This window comes from Anguilla anguilla, chromosome 2 (genome assembly GCF_013347855.1).
Source record: "Anguilla anguilla isolate fAngAng1 chromosome 2, fAngAng1.pri, whole genome shotgun sequence".
Lineage (NCBI taxonomy): Eukaryota > Metazoa > Chordata > Actinopteri > Anguilliformes > Anguillidae > Anguilla > Anguilla anguilla.
The window spans coordinates 72,720,760-72,735,325 of record NC_049202.1 but is presented as its reverse complement, the minus strand read 5'-3'; the positions used below and the strand labels follow the sequence as shown (position 1 = coordinate 72,735,325).

The 14,566-nt window shown below is 47.5% G+C and overlaps 2 protein-coding genes across 3 annotated transcripts in view; both read right to left on the bottom strand.

Annotated features, from left to right (window-relative positions):
* Window positions 1-1,259: 1,259 nt before the first annotated feature.
* On the bottom strand, window positions 1,260-3,548 carry cenpx (centromere protein X). Its single transcript, XM_035403401.1, has 5 exons — window positions 3,368-3,548; window positions 2,991-3,042; window positions 2,690-2,743; window positions 1,699-1,787; window positions 1,260-1,530 (listed from the first exon to the last, which is right to left on the bottom strand). Exons 1-5 carry the CDS (start codon window positions 3,401-3,403, stop codon window positions 1,516-1,518), a joined length of 246 nt encoding a protein of 81 aa, XP_035259292.1. The 5' UTR covers window positions 3,404-3,548; the 3' UTR covers window positions 1,260-1,515.
* An 865-nt stretch (window positions 3,549-4,413) lies between these two features.
* The window catches only part of tmc6b (transmembrane channel-like 6b), a 29,121-nt gene continuing 18,968 nt past the window's right edge, over window positions 4,414-14,566 (bottom strand). For both annotated transcript variants that reach the window (XM_035406942.1, XM_035406941.1), the window contains exons 8-21: window positions 14,191-14,448; window positions 13,446-13,630; window positions 12,938-13,079; window positions 11,075-11,230; window positions 10,166-10,365; window positions 9,408-9,498; window positions 9,206-9,303; window positions 8,940-9,035; window positions 8,023-8,098; window positions 7,668-7,801; window positions 6,769-6,936; window positions 5,798-5,876; window positions 5,247-5,345; window positions 4,414-5,048 (exon numbers count right to left, since the gene is read on the bottom strand). In XM_035406942.1, the coding sequence (XP_035262833.1) occupies window positions 5,037-5,048; window positions 5,247-5,345; window positions 5,798-5,876; window positions 6,769-6,936; window positions 7,668-7,801; window positions 8,023-8,098; window positions 8,940-9,035; window positions 9,206-9,303; window positions 9,408-9,498; window positions 10,166-10,365; window positions 11,075-11,230; window positions 12,938-13,079; window positions 13,446-13,630; window positions 14,191-14,448 (1,794 nt within the window). In that variant the 3' untranslated portion in view covers window positions 4,414-5,036. The remainder of the gene's footprint in view (window positions 5,049-5,246; window positions 5,346-5,797; window positions 5,877-6,768; window positions 6,937-7,667; window positions 7,802-8,022; window positions 8,099-8,939; window positions 9,036-9,205; window positions 9,304-9,407; window positions 9,499-10,165; window positions 10,366-11,074; window positions 11,231-12,937; window positions 13,080-13,445; window positions 13,631-14,190; window positions 14,449-14,566) is intronic.

Sequence of the window (14,566 nt, the reverse complement as noted above, 5' to 3'; positions counted from 1 at the left end):
AAATGAGTCAATTTGGCCCTTCTAAACCCCTGGTTCCTCATTGGCCAGCTGGGAAAAGTGGGCGTGGTCATGGATAAATGCAGGGTTATCAGAGGTAGCTTGTTATATAGGAGTTGGCAACCATCTTTTGATAAAAGTATGATGTTAACCCCAAGAGAAGAGGGGTGGGTGTGTTGTAGGGGGTGGGCGTATTGGAGGGGGGTGGTGCATTCCAGTGGGGTGCTGTATTGAAGGGGGGGGGTGCATTGCAGTGGGATGGTGTATTGAAGAGGGTGGGTGTATTGTATTGCAGGGGGTGAGTGTATTGGAGGGGGGTGGTGCATTGCAGTGGGGTGGTGTATTGAAGAGGGTGGGCAGCGTATTGGGGGGGGGAAGTGAGCGTATTGAGGGGGATGGGGGGGGCTATTGGAGGGGATTTAAACTGCTTTTGGCACCTCAGAGGCCCAACAGAGAACATGGAAACAGGCTGGCAGTCTGAGATTATGGTCTGAAGCTTTAGACAGGAACTCACTTCAGCTTCTGGCTCGACCTGACTGACAGGGCTGAGGAAGTGCAGTTAGGGATTAATTAAGTGTGCGTCTCGTTCTGCATTAATTACAGGTCAAGGGATACTGCCAATTTAGCGAGCGTCTAACTGTGACACTGCATGCAAGTCACAGGAAAATGTCAGCCGTGACAGCTTTTCAAAAAGCACGTTCCTGCCCTTCCAGTATGGGCAAAAGGACCAGCCAAACGTGAGAATAATTATCTGATCCACAGTACGTTACGACTTGCAACCTGACATAAAACACACAGCCTGGCAGGACCAAAAACAAACAACTTGCACGAAAGTTCAGTTCAACCTCTGGGCAAATAGCTGCGCTTTGAACTTGAGGAATGCCGGTATGCAGAATTTCACCCCGGCAAAGCAGCCCTATAATGAGCAGCGCTGAAACTGCGCGTTCCCGGAACTCTAGCGCCCTCTACTGCTCTTCTGCAGAAACATTACACCTAATGGCTGTATTGTAGCAAATAACACTAGTGGTTTGAATTTAACCAAGAATTGTGGACAAGTTCCCACTGCCTCCTTGAATTTGAGTTGAAATAATGTGACAGGATATTTCTTTGAATGCCACCAAATTAAATTCTAATTTTTGTAATTACAATTCAAATGCAGACTGAGTATATACGTTTGTATAAATTAAAATTCCAATTCCAAATCAGTTTGAATTTAACCAGAATTGGTTGTGGTATGCACGAAATAAAAAGGTAACCACTGCTAAATCAAATACATTTATTGGAGCGATAAGCAAAAAAAGACCTACAACTTTACAAGCAATATTTTCCATTAACAGGAAGTAGTTTAAGGACTCACTTTTCAAAAAGTAAAGTTAATTCAAGTCCGAACAGGGTTACAAAAAAAAATTGGTTTCGATATGCCCTGCCCAGATCAGTTTGAAGTTTGAAGCTGGAACCGTGTCTGAGCGTCTCTGTTGAACTGGCAGTGGAATTCTGGCTCCCTCTGCTGGCTGAAAACTAAAAATCCAGGAGCTGCGGGGAGACAGAAGCTCGGCATAAAGCAAATTTACCACAGGAACTTAAGAGATTTAGTTTTTTTTCCACAAGGTTACGCTCTCTTATGCCCAAACCGATGAGTCGGGCCCTGTTCCACAGTCCTGCACGGAGAAGAGCCATCACATTATCACCGTGGATACTCACCAGCTGTGGAAGAATCTTCTCGAAGTGATCGATGTCCACCGTATCGCTGTCCTCCGCATCGGCCTGTTTCGCGGCCCTCCGAGCCGCCTCTGTAACAACGCGATCAGCTGAATGGGGATCTCACAAAGCCACAACTGTCTGCTACTGGTGATTGGGCCTGGTCGTTTACTTGGCAAATGCAACAGTGTGCATCACATCCTTAATTCAACCAAGCGTTAAAGAAATAGAGAGAACTCATTCAAGAGGCAGAAAGTTCTGTTTTCCGTTCTGTGGTTCGGTTACATCTTTTAACTTTACATCTAATTTATTAACAGGATACAGAAAGTTTACAACGAACCGGACCGGTTTTAACATTCCTCTGACGAAGTTTCCAGAGCATTGCCTAGGGGCAAGAATATTAGCTCCAGTTGGTTTATACTGGGGTAAGGGATTCCAGTTAATTAAGTTGCTACAGTATAAACCAGGGATCATCAGCTCTGGCTCTCGAATCCAAATCCAGCCCTGGTTTTCTTTTCTCCCGTGTAATTAGTGCTAATGATTGGCCAGACTGTCTTCACACCTGATTCCCAGGCAAAGGGAGGGTGGAAAACCAGCAGTTCTCGGCCCTCGAGTTGCTGATCCCTGGTATAAACAGTGCTCTCTAGTTGCTACACCTGCGACACCTATGTACATGTATGCCAATTCAGTCCCAATCGTGGTAATCGTGATAACGTTTTGGTGCTCTTGAATACGTCCAGGTGAGATGTGAACTGATCCACTCGTGAATTAAAAAATGAATGATTTATCTGTACATTAGCTGACACAACACACCTTTAGTTACCCGTTACTGCTCCTAGCGTGCGGTACTGATCAGTAGATAGGTTACTAAATCTAACCTTGAGTTTGCCTCTGTAAGTATAAGTAAACGGTTTTGATTTTCGACATCCAAAAACATACACAGTAAATAGCGCTTTTCTTTATAGTATAGTAGCCTGTAGTGCGAGCAGCTTACCTTGCACAAATATCTTCAGCATCTCCGCCATCAGAAGTACAGCATCACCACTCACTTTTAAAAGAGAAAATAAACTTATGTCTGTATATGAAGTATACAGATAACTAGTCTAGTTATGCATTTGCCTGCTCTAAAGCTTGTTGGTTGTTTACAGTAGCTGTCAGCTAACTTTCCTATTAGTTATCAAGCGACCACTTTTAGAACTGATGCAAACCTCTGTGTAGCCAGGGTTACTGTTAGCAAGCTAAACTCTGACAAATGACCATAAAAAGCTGGTTTATTGGGATACCGCCAGTCTTACCTTTCGTTTTCTCGTCCCTGAAAGACAATGACAGTAGTTTGCCGACGGTTTCCTGCAAGTATGACAATAGCGTAAAAATTCAACGCAATCGAATGTACAAATGATAGCGTAATTGTATTATTGTCAATAATCGGCGTTTGCTAGCTATTAGGTGGAAAAACGTCAACACATTAGTTTGCTAATTTAGGCAGGTCCACGTTATCTTGCTAGCTATTATTAGCAAGTATCCGACTGCAGTTAACCAAACTGGTGTGAGTTAATGCTAGTGAAAGTACATAGCTAGTATACTATAGAGCGGCTAAGCTTGAATCAATTTGATAAAAATCATTGGATACGAACATAGATTTGGTTTAATGTTAGCTGTCGATAGTATCCACCTTTTTAAAAACAACTTCTGGTTCTCTGTCGTCCATTTTGAACCCCGTCCCGTCCCCGCTCTGAATGCTGATTGCTGGAAATAGACCGGTCTGTTTACTTCCTCTTGCGTCCCCGCCAAAACTGAAACTTCATTCCCTGACAGACTCTGGTTCGTGTATACAATCCCTTATGCCACTTATAACTTTATTTCACGATTGCGTCGAGACATTTTTCAAAACGAATTTCCAAGGGACTACGCACTTTCTCTGGACTAGGCTACCCACATATAGACTGCAAAAAGAGAAGTACCAATTTACTCCCAGTGTTTTCTGATGCCGAAGATTTTTATCAACTCAAATGTTGCTTAAAATTGACCCACCAATCACAAACCCCCAGTTTATTCTGAAATGTAAGTTTGCCCAACACAACCCTCAGTACTACCTGCAGCAGTGGGTCCAGAGATGCATATGGAAACTAAATAAATAAGAGTGTATACTACATAGAATACTGTTCACTGATATTACCAAACATTGCACTTGCTTTGAGTGCTTTAGCATTAATTTAAACCCAAAAAAAAAAACAAAAAAAACATTTTAATTCAATATTTGAATACATTTTAATAAGGGGTGAGCGTGAGCCACAGGAATGTGTTCTCTCTCTGGGTCGTGTGTTCTCAAAGTCTGTGAACCCTTATCCTCGAAATGTTTTCAGGCTGAAAGTGTGGGACTGCTGCCCTATGCAAACCATGGATGATACGTTTCTCTGGATAAGAACATCTGCATAGTGATCATGATGCAATTGTAACAAAGCACTCACATAGTGCCCAGCCAATGAGCGTGTACGCACTGTCACCTGCTCATATTCTGAAATTTTTAGTGTAAAGCTGTATTAAATATCAGATGCATAGTTTGAATACAGGGTTATAGCTGTCTTGTTTGCATATGGAGATTTTGACGCTTATTCCTGTGTTTTTCTTATTCGATGGTTTCCACTGATTCTCTTCCACACTGACACACACACACACACACACATCTCTTCATTACCTTTACACAGAACACGACTGTAATGGAACTTGAACACAAAAAAGGAAATTTATTTACAGCTCACAGTACAGTTCTTTAAAAATTAAAATGTAAAAATACCACAGAACTCGTGGAATAAAAACATAAATACAGCAGGCTTATGTAGCCTACACATGCAGTAGTTGGTCCAGAACGATCCCTGTAAAGCCCAGATAACCACAGAGAACAGAAGGTTCTCAGAAGCAGAAATGCGACTCTTGCACATTATAATCTGTCTAAAATCAAGTTTAAAATGACAGTTGGTACATTCCAAGCGGTGGGAGACACCTGTTTGTTACCAGTCAGCAGTATATAGTCATTCCGTTCCGTATTTCGGACCTCCCGACCAGGAATTCCAGGTCCTGACACACGCGTTCCTTTTAAAAACACTCCTTTAAAAAGCGATCACGGGAAAGCCGACTCCCTCTGATGAAACTTTGACAAAGTGGTTTTCATTCCACAGAGTTCTTGTGTCCTGCTCTCTGGTCTGTTTTGATTGGCTCGTGTGGACCAATGGCTTCCAGTTTTGTCCAAATGTACACCGGTGCAGAATAAAGCTTATCGTAAAGGTGCTTCCCCGAGCCCTTTGATTCCGTCGATTTGGCAGCGAGTTCTTCTGCGGTGAACCTTAAGCGGGCTCCTGAAATCAGCGAAGGTACAGGTCTGTACATCACACTGTGTGCATACATTACAATAAACATGTTCAAGGGTGAGCGCTGTGTTTGTGTGTACAGTTTCTGTGGGTGAGTTTGTGGGCATGCGCGCGAGAGTGCGTGTCTGTGAGATTGTGTGTAGTATGTGTGCGTGCAGGTGTTTGTGCGTGCGTGTTGCATTTTACCTCTTTGACTCTCTCTGTCCTTCTATGCACTGAAAATGGGCGTCGCTGTTCATGAAGGTTCTGCAGTCTGGTAATCAGAAACTTCTTGTCCTCTCCCTCCTGTGGACACAGAAACAGCACCTTAACTCTGCTTTGCAGAACCCTAACACACTCACCTTAACGCTGCACTGCAGAACCCTAACACACACACAGCGTGTAAAAGTACAGGTGTGTGAGGAAACAGATCTGTAGAACCCAAACACACACACAGCGTAAAAGTACAGGTGTGTGTGAGGACACAGCGGGTGTGCATGTGCAATTTCATTAACATTTTTACATGAAAAAGAAAAATTAATAAATAAAATATAAAAAAATAAATTTGGTGCTCAATGTGGGGTGAACATGTCCAATTCCCACTCTAATTTGCTGGCTGATTGACCAGCAGGGGGCGCTGGAGAGACGATGAACTGCAGACCCCTAACTGACTGAACCCCAACTGCACTGGATGACGCAGTGGGCGATGCAATCCGCTCCTGTAACAGACTGATAACTGCACACTGACACACACTCACGTTTTCTATCTGCTCCTGTAAGAGACTGATGACTTTCCTCTGGCCGTCCAGCACCTGTGTGTGGAAATATATCACCATCCTGCAAGAGCAGAGGACAGGAGGGGTTAAACCACACACCCCCTGGGGGGTCATCAGTGTTTTAATGCTTTAACAAGACCACTTCTCTGGTTACGCAAATAAAGCAGAGCTTTTTAGAGTAACGCCAAAGTTTATCATTTAACTTCCTTTGGTATCCTATTTGTATTTTTGTATGTATGTGTGTGCGTATGTGCATATATATATATATGTTTGTGTGTATATGTATGAGTATATATATAATACTCTTATTGAGAAAATACTTTTTTTTAAATTAATTTAATTTAGTTAATTTAATAGATAATAAATATTATGTTACTGTCATTTATACTGTTTAATTATATATTCTTACTGTGGTTGATTATTATTATCACTACGCTTTGGCAATATGTATTTTTAAATATGTCATGCCAATAAAGCATGCGAATTTGAATTTGAAAAAGAGAGACAGAAAAAGAGACAGTGACTGAGAGGGAAAGAGAGAGAGGCAGAGATGGAGAAAAAGAGACTGAGAAAGAAAAAAAGAAAGAGAAGAGAGGGAGAGCCTGGCTGATTCTCTGGGTGCTAGGAAGACAGAAAGAGACGGAAACAGACAGAATATGAGAGAGAGCGAGAGAGAGAGAGCCTGGCTGATTCCCTTGGCCAAAGCAGTCAGACTAAGAAAGAGAGAGAGAGAGAGAGAGGGGAGAGAGAGAGGGGGGGAAAGAGGGGAGAGAGGGGAGAGGGAGAGAGAGGGAGAGAGAGAGAGGGGGGGGAGGGAGAGGGAGAGAGAGAGAGAGAGAGAGAGGGGGGGAGGGAGAGGGAGAGAGAGAGAGAGAGAGAGAGGGGGGGGGAGGGAGAGGGAGAGAGAGAGAGACAGCCTGGCTGATTCCCTTGGCCACAGCAGTCAGACTCACAGGAAGACTCCGGCAGCGATGAAGAGGAACAGCGGATTCTCCAGCAGGAAGCTGAGCACCCCGGTGAGCCAGCCCAGGTTACTGCTCCTCTGCTGCATCCACTGCTTCCCCGCCTGGAACATGGTGGTGAGGCCCCGGAAGGGTCCACAGGCCCCGGAGGGGCGGAGCCTGGGGGGGGGGGGGGGTTTGTGTGAGACTCAGGAAAAACCTACAACCTTCAAACTACACGGCTGAGGAGATCAGTTTGGGTGAGCTCATATGGGCGTGTGTGTCTACCTGTGTGTGCATATATGTGTATATTTGTGAATATATGTGTGTATATATTTGTGGGTTGTATTGGTGGCTCAGTGGTAGAGCTCCCACCTGCCACGCTGGCAGCTCGGGTTCGTATCCCGGCCAATGCCCCCAAAACCCAGCTGCTGGGGATGTGCAAGCCAGCACATTCTCAGTGCCGGTCCCAAGCCCAGATAAATGGGAGGGTTGCGTCAGGAAGGGCATCCGGCATAAAACATATGCCAAATCAAATGTGCGGATCATAAATATGATCCACTGTGGCGACCCCTAACGGGAACAGCCGAAAGAAGAAGATGATGTGTGTATGTATTTGTGTATATACGGGCATGTGCGTATATGTGTGTATATATATATACATATATATATATATATATATATTTATATATGTGTATATATAGGCGTATATGTGTACACACACTCGCGCACACACACGCTCCCACACACACACGCAGCGTGCTCTGGCTCACTCACATACACACACGCACTCACACACACGCAGCGCGCTCTGGCACACACACACTCACACACTCACTCACTCACTCACACACACACACTCGCGCACACACACACACACACACACGCAGTGTGCTCCGGCTCACACTCACATCCACATGGTGTAGGCCACGGACACGGCAGCTCCCAGGAAGGAGGGGAAGCAGAGCAGGGTGATGAAGACGGTGCTCATCTGACTGGCTCTCCAAGCCCTGCGCGGGGCCTGGCAGTTCAGCATCAGACTGGCCTGCAGGGGGCGCACTGTCAGAGTGCTGCTGTACAGCTACATACACACAATACTGTACACACACATACATGCATAACCCCACACACACTATACCTACACATGCACTATACAGACACATGCTATACATGCACATACGTACACAAACACTGTACAGACACACGCACAACACGCGCACATACATACACACACACTATACACACAAACACACACACACACCGTACCTTTTTAATGTAGAACAACAGGAGCAGCTTCACAATCTGCATAGCAGGAAGTAAAGGAGAAAACAGCACGCCCAACCTGCAGGAGGGAGGGAGGGAGAGATGGGGAGGGTGGGAGGGAGAGGAAGGGAGAGGAAGGGAGGGAGGGAGAGAGGGAGAGGGAGGGAGGGATGGGGAGGGTGGGAGGGAGAGAGGGAGAGGGAGGGCAAGGAGGAGAGGAAGAGAAGTGTGAGTTGTGTATGTATGTGTGTGTGTGTGTGTGTGTGTGTGTGCGTGAGTTGTGTATGTGTGTGTGTGTGCGTGAGTTGTGTGTGTGTGTGTGTGCGTGAGTTGTGTATGTGTGTGTGTGTTTGTGTGCGTGTGAGTTGTGTGTGTGTGAGTTTTTTGTGTGTGTGTGTTTGTGTATGTGGGTGTGTGTGTGTGTGTGTGCGTGTGAGTTGTGTATGTGTGTGTGCGTGTGAGTTGTGTATGTGTGTGTGTTTGTGTGCGTGTGAGTTGTGTATGTGTGTGCGTGTGTGTGTTTGTGTGCGTGTGAGTTGTGTATGTGTGTGTGTGTGTGAGTTGTGTATGTGTGTGTGTTTGTGTGAGTTGTGTATGTGTGTGTGCGTGTGAGTTGTGTATGTGTGTGTGTGTGTGAGTTGTGTATGTGTGTGTGTGTGTGTGAGTTGTGTGTGTGTGTTTGTGTGTGTGTTTGTGTGAGTTGTGTATGTGTGTGTGTGTGAGTTGTGTGTGTGTGTGTGTTTGTGTGCGTGTGAGTTGTGTATGTGTGCGTGTGTGTGTGTTTGTGTTTGTGTGAGTTGTGTATGTGTGTGTGTGTGTGTGTGTGTGTGTGTGAGTTGTGTATGTGTGTGTGTGTGTGTGTTTGTGTGCGTGTGAGTTGTGTATGTGTATGTGTGTGTGTGTGTGTGTGTATGCCTTACCAGGCCAGAGTCTGTCCATAGATGAGCTCCAGGACATTGCGAGCGATGTCAAACTCCGGCTTCCTCTTCCTCTTCAAAGCTTTCTGAGAGAACAACCTGCAGGAGAGAGAGAGAGAGAGAGAGAGGAGTGAAAGAGAGAAGGAGTGAAAGAGACAGAAAAAGAGAAATTTGAGGGCATGTTTATATGCGTTTAATTGTGTGTTCATGTGTGTGAGTTGTGTGCATGTGTGTGTGAGGCTGTTCATATTTGTGTGGGTTTTACGTACTTCCACAGGAACTCCCCGAAGAAGGTGTCCATAAGGATGAAGATGAAGTCCATCAGGAGGAACCGATACAGCTCCTGCCCCACAAAGCTCTCCCAGCACTGCACACCAGCCAATCAATCAATCAGCAACTTAATTATCCAATTAAAAAAACCTGCCTGAACCAATCAGATCTCAAGGAATGGAGAATAGCCCGCTCCCTTACCTGCAGGCCGAGGGCATCAGGTTTCGATGCGATCCTCCCCAGCCAATGGTAGCACAGGACTCCGAGCAAACTCACTTTGAGCAGGAGGTTCCTGTGTGTGTGTGTGTGGGGGGGGGGGGTTTAATATAAGTGAACCACTGAGCTGAACCCCTGCTGAAGCACTACTACACCCTGCTGTGTGCAAACCACACCCACACCACTGGGACTCCTCCCATTATTAAACCACACCCACACCACTGGGACTCCTCCCATTATTAAACCACACCCACACCACTGGGACTCCTCCTATTATTAAACCACGCCCACATTACTTGGACTCCTCCCATTATTAAACCACACCCACTCCACTGCGACGACTCCTATTATTAAACCACACCAACACCACTGTTACTCCTCCCATTATTAAACCACACCCACTCCACTGTTACTCCTCCTATTACTAAACCACACCCACATTACTTGGACTCCTCCCATAATTAAACCACCAGTCATTTTTTACAAATGCATAGCCACGACACTGGGGAACTGTTCACAATTCTACTTCCTTTTATTACACAAATATTCAACATTTTAACTAGCCCGAACTGAGGGAAAGAGAGATTGCTTCATTATATATCCCAGCTGTATAAATGGATGCAATGTAAATGCTATGTAAACGTAAAAGTAAGTCTGCTAAATGCTGGAATGGAATGCAATGTACTGTGAAGTAACAAGCGCCTGGCCAGCTGGAGTGTGCAGGGCGCAGTTCCGGCCGATACCTGAAGATGGCGACGTAAGTGCGCACGCTGATGGAGTCGTACTCCTCCATCCAGCCCGCGGTGTTGAAGAAGCCGGGCAGCAGCAGGTTGAAGGAGGACACCACCACGGGCAGGGCCAGCAGGCTGGCCTCCTGCTCCTGGGGCCTCGGCAGGCTGGGCCTGGCCTGGGTCCTCTCCTCCTTGGTCCTGTTCTCCTGGGCCTGGAGCAGAGGGAGGAGGAGGGGGAGGAGCAGAAGGGAGGAGGAGGAGAGGAAAAGAGAGGAGGAGGAGGTGGAGGAGAAGAGAGGGAGGAAGAAAGGAGGAGAGGACAGGAGGGACGAGGAGAGGAAGGGCAGGAGGAGGTGAGGAGAGGAAGGAGGAGGAGGTGGAGGAGAGGGAAGAAGAGATGAGGAGAGGAAAGGAGAGGAGAGGAGGAGGAGGAGGGGAGGAGGAGGAGAGGACAAGAGGAGGAGGAGAGAGTAGGAGGAAAAAGAGGGGAGGAGGAGGAGAGGAGGGGATTAGGAAGAGAGGAAGGGGAGGAGGAGGAGAGGACAGGAGGAAGAGAGAGGAGGAGGAGAGGAGGCAGACCGAGAGAGGGCAGGAAGAGAGGTACATTCATTGATGAAATACGTTTTTTACTATTTTATGTCTAAGAACACTTGGAATATAATTGAAGTTTATATCAAGTATGCTTATTATACTATTTTCTTTTTTTAGTAGTTCTGTACCCAACTCCTTGCTGTGGCGATTCGGACGAGTGCACGCTATAATATTAGTGACAGTTGGTGAATTTTATCGCGGGCCAGGGAGAGAATAGAGATGATCTGAGCATGAGCAGCATCAAGGCAAGCAGTGTTCACCGCCCACAAGGTCAGCCCCAACAGCGTCTCCACGGCCACCACACAGCCCTCTGTGGCCCCGCCCCCTCACCTGGTGCATGTGCTCGGAGAACTGGTACACGGCGAAGGCACAGCCCACCGTGCTGCCCAAACACATGACCCACGCCATCGCATGCACTGCCAACCGCCAAAGCCTGTGCACCAGGTCCTTCCTCTTCTCTCTGCGGCTCACCTCCGATAGCAGCTCCTACGGGGGGGAGAGAGGGGGAGAGGAGGAGGGGGGGGGAGAGTAGGGGAGAGGAGAGGAAAGGAGGGGGGGGGAGAGAGGAGGGGAGAGGAGAGGAGAGGAAAGGAGAGGGGGGAGAGAGGAGGGGAGAGGAAAGGAGGGGGGGAGAGGAAAGGAGAGAGGGAGAGAGGAGGGGAGAGGAGAGGAGGGGAGGGGAGGGGAGAGAGGAGGGGGGGAGGGGAGAGTAGGGGAGAGGAGAGGAAAGGAGAGGGGGAGAGAGGAGAGGAGAGGAGAGGAAAGGAGAGGGGGGAGAGAGGAGGGGAGAGGAGAGGAGAGGAAAGGAGGGGAAAGGATAAGAGGGGAGAGGAGAGGAGGGAGGGAGAGAGGAGGGGAAGGGAGAGGAGAGGAGGGGAGGGGGGGAGAGAGGGAGGGGAGAGGAAGGGAGAGAGGGAAAGAGAGGGGAGAGAGGAGAAGGGGGGGAGGGAAGGGGGAGAGGATAGGAGAGGTGGGCAGAGGTGGGGAGAGGAGGGGGGGGTGGGGCAGAGAATGTTGGGTTCAGTGTGAGCTCTGTTTTCAGGGCCAGCCGTGCTAAATGTGCTGAACTGTGACTGAGAAGATGAGAGAATTTACACATAGCAACCAGCAGGGGGAGCACTGGCCCCAGACTGAGCCCTGCTGCACAGACCAGACTGATCTTCCGCTTCCTCCTCCACTCTCACTTTCACACGTTCATTCCTCCTTTTTAAAAAAATGAAAACCATCTTCTAACCGCTGCTTTCGCTGCATGTCCGCTGCACTTTCCTCTTTTCGTGTAATAATAAAAGCTCTTCCTCGTTTCACACAGTGTGTGCGTGTGTGTGTGTATGTGTGTGTGTGCGCTCGTGTGGAACCAGGTACACGGGGTGTGGTCCGGTCCTGTACCGAGTGGAATTCGACATCCTGAAACAGGCACCGTTCGGCCGGGCAGACAGACATGGGGGTATGGGTTCTGGGGTGGAACACACAACATGTGTGCGTAACTACGCACTGCAAAAAACTCGCGATTTCGTCTTGTAATCAGACAAAAAATCTTATTTTTTTTCTCTCTCGTATAAAATATTAGCTTGTTTTAAGTGAAACTCTCTCACCCCATTGGCAAATCTTCAAAAGATTGACTCCTTATTGGCAGTCTTTTTGTCTTATTTAGCAAAAAAAGTCAAACAAATAAGATTTTAAGCATAAACACAAGCCAAAAATTAATTTAAGACAGACTTTTTTTTTGTTTTTGCAGTGTGTCGGCTGTTTCCATCGCCGTAGCTTGATGGCAGTGAGGCATTGTGGGTAACAGACCTGGCTTGTAATCAGTGCACTGTGCTTAAGCACAGTGCTTCAGGAAAATATCCACGGCTACGAAGAGTCTGTTTACATTACATAAGTGTGTCCGACAAACTAGTAAACAATGCTTGAAAAGGGTTGGATATAATGATAACAAAAAAACCAGCTTGACTGGATCTTACCGTGTATGAGGAGAGAGAGAGAGTATGTGTGCATGTTTGCGTGTGTGTGTTTGGTTGTGCATGAGTGCAGGTGTGCAGTAGTATGGTTGAGTGTGTGTGTGTGCAGTAGTATGGTTGAGTGTGTGTGTGTGTGTGTGTGTGTGTGTGTGTGCAGTAGTATGGTGTGTGTGTGTGTGTGTGTGTGTGTGTGTGCAGTAGTATGGTGTGTGTGTGTGTGTGTGTGCAGTAGTACCTTCAGCTGAGTACAGATATTCTCAGACTGCAGTTTGACGGAGCTCCTCTTGATGACTTTGAAGTCCCAGGAGGAGAACACCTTGGCTGCCAGGCCGTGGGAATTGCTGATGTGGAAACTCCGCCCGAACGACTTGGACATGCTGAGGCGAAAGCACACACAGGTACACACACAGGTAAACACACAGGTACACACACAGGTAAACACACAGGTAAACACAGGTACACACACAGGTACACACACAGGCACACACAGGCACACACACAGGTACACACACAGGCACACACACAAGAACGCACACAGGCACACACACAAGAACGCACACAGGCACACACACAGGTACGCACACAGGTACACACACAGGCACACACACAGGTACGCACACAGGCACACACACAGGCACGCGTCTCACCGTCACATCTCTTAACCCTTGGAAGAGTCGGTTTTTATGGAATGCTTTTTCTCCCCCAAAATTCTTATTCCGCGTTCTAGAACTGTGTTCTCCTACCTGTACACGAGGATGATGCAGGTGATGAAGAAGCTGACTCCGATGGTGAAGAAGTATGCCAGTGGCATGTTGTAGGACAGGCTCCCCGTGTCATTGTGGGCCGGCGGGAAGCCGGAGCTGGAGCCGGAGCTGAGGGTATCGTTGGAGTAGTGGCCGTAGAACATCACCGTGTCGCTGAAGAAGCCCTAGGGGAGAGGGGGGAGAGAGAGGATGCAGCCTGAAATCCAGAGCGACACTGGGGTGGACCGGGAGCTCTGTGAAATATTCCAGAGAGGGGGAATTCCTTAAAACATTACAAAAAATGTCTGAGACAGCGGGGTGATCATGCAAAGTATTCCAGTGAGAATAGGATAGAGGGGAAATTCTGTGAAATATTCCAGAGTGAGACTTGGATAGAGAGGGAATTCTGTGAAATATTCCAGAGTGAGACTTGGATAGAGAGGGAATTCTGTGAAATATTCCAGAGTGAGACTGGGATAGAGGGGGAATTCTGTGAAATATTCCAGAGTGAGACTGGGATAGAGGGGGAATTCTGTGAAATATTCCAGAGTGAGACTTGGATAGAGAGGGAATTCTGTGAAATATTCCAGAGTGAGACTGGGATAGAGAGGGATTTCTGTGAAACATTCCAGAGTGAGACTGGGATAGAGAGGGAATTCTGTGAAACATTCCACATAGAGAGTGATATGATGGATAGAGAGGACAGTATGAGGCTGCGGGGGATTTTTTTGGGCTCTGTCCTTACCGCCCCTGTGAGCAGCTCCAGGCCAGTGAATAGGAGGGTGGTGCCGTGAGTGCTTGGGGGGTGGATGGCCTGTGGGATGACGAGGAAGCAGCCGTACACGAGGAAGAGGAAGACGTTGAAGAGCAGGAGGGTCCTGAGGAAGTCGAAGTAGGAGAGCACTCCGGTGCCAAAGCGCCCGCTGACTCGCTTCAGCGCCACATGCCACGGCTGCAGGGCGTGCAGGAAGGAGAGCCAGCTGTACCAGCCCTGCCTCAGAGCCTGCAGATACACACGCAGTATTACACACACACACACACACACACACACACACACACACACACACACACACAGTATTACACACACACACACACACACACACACACACACTGCAGGGCGT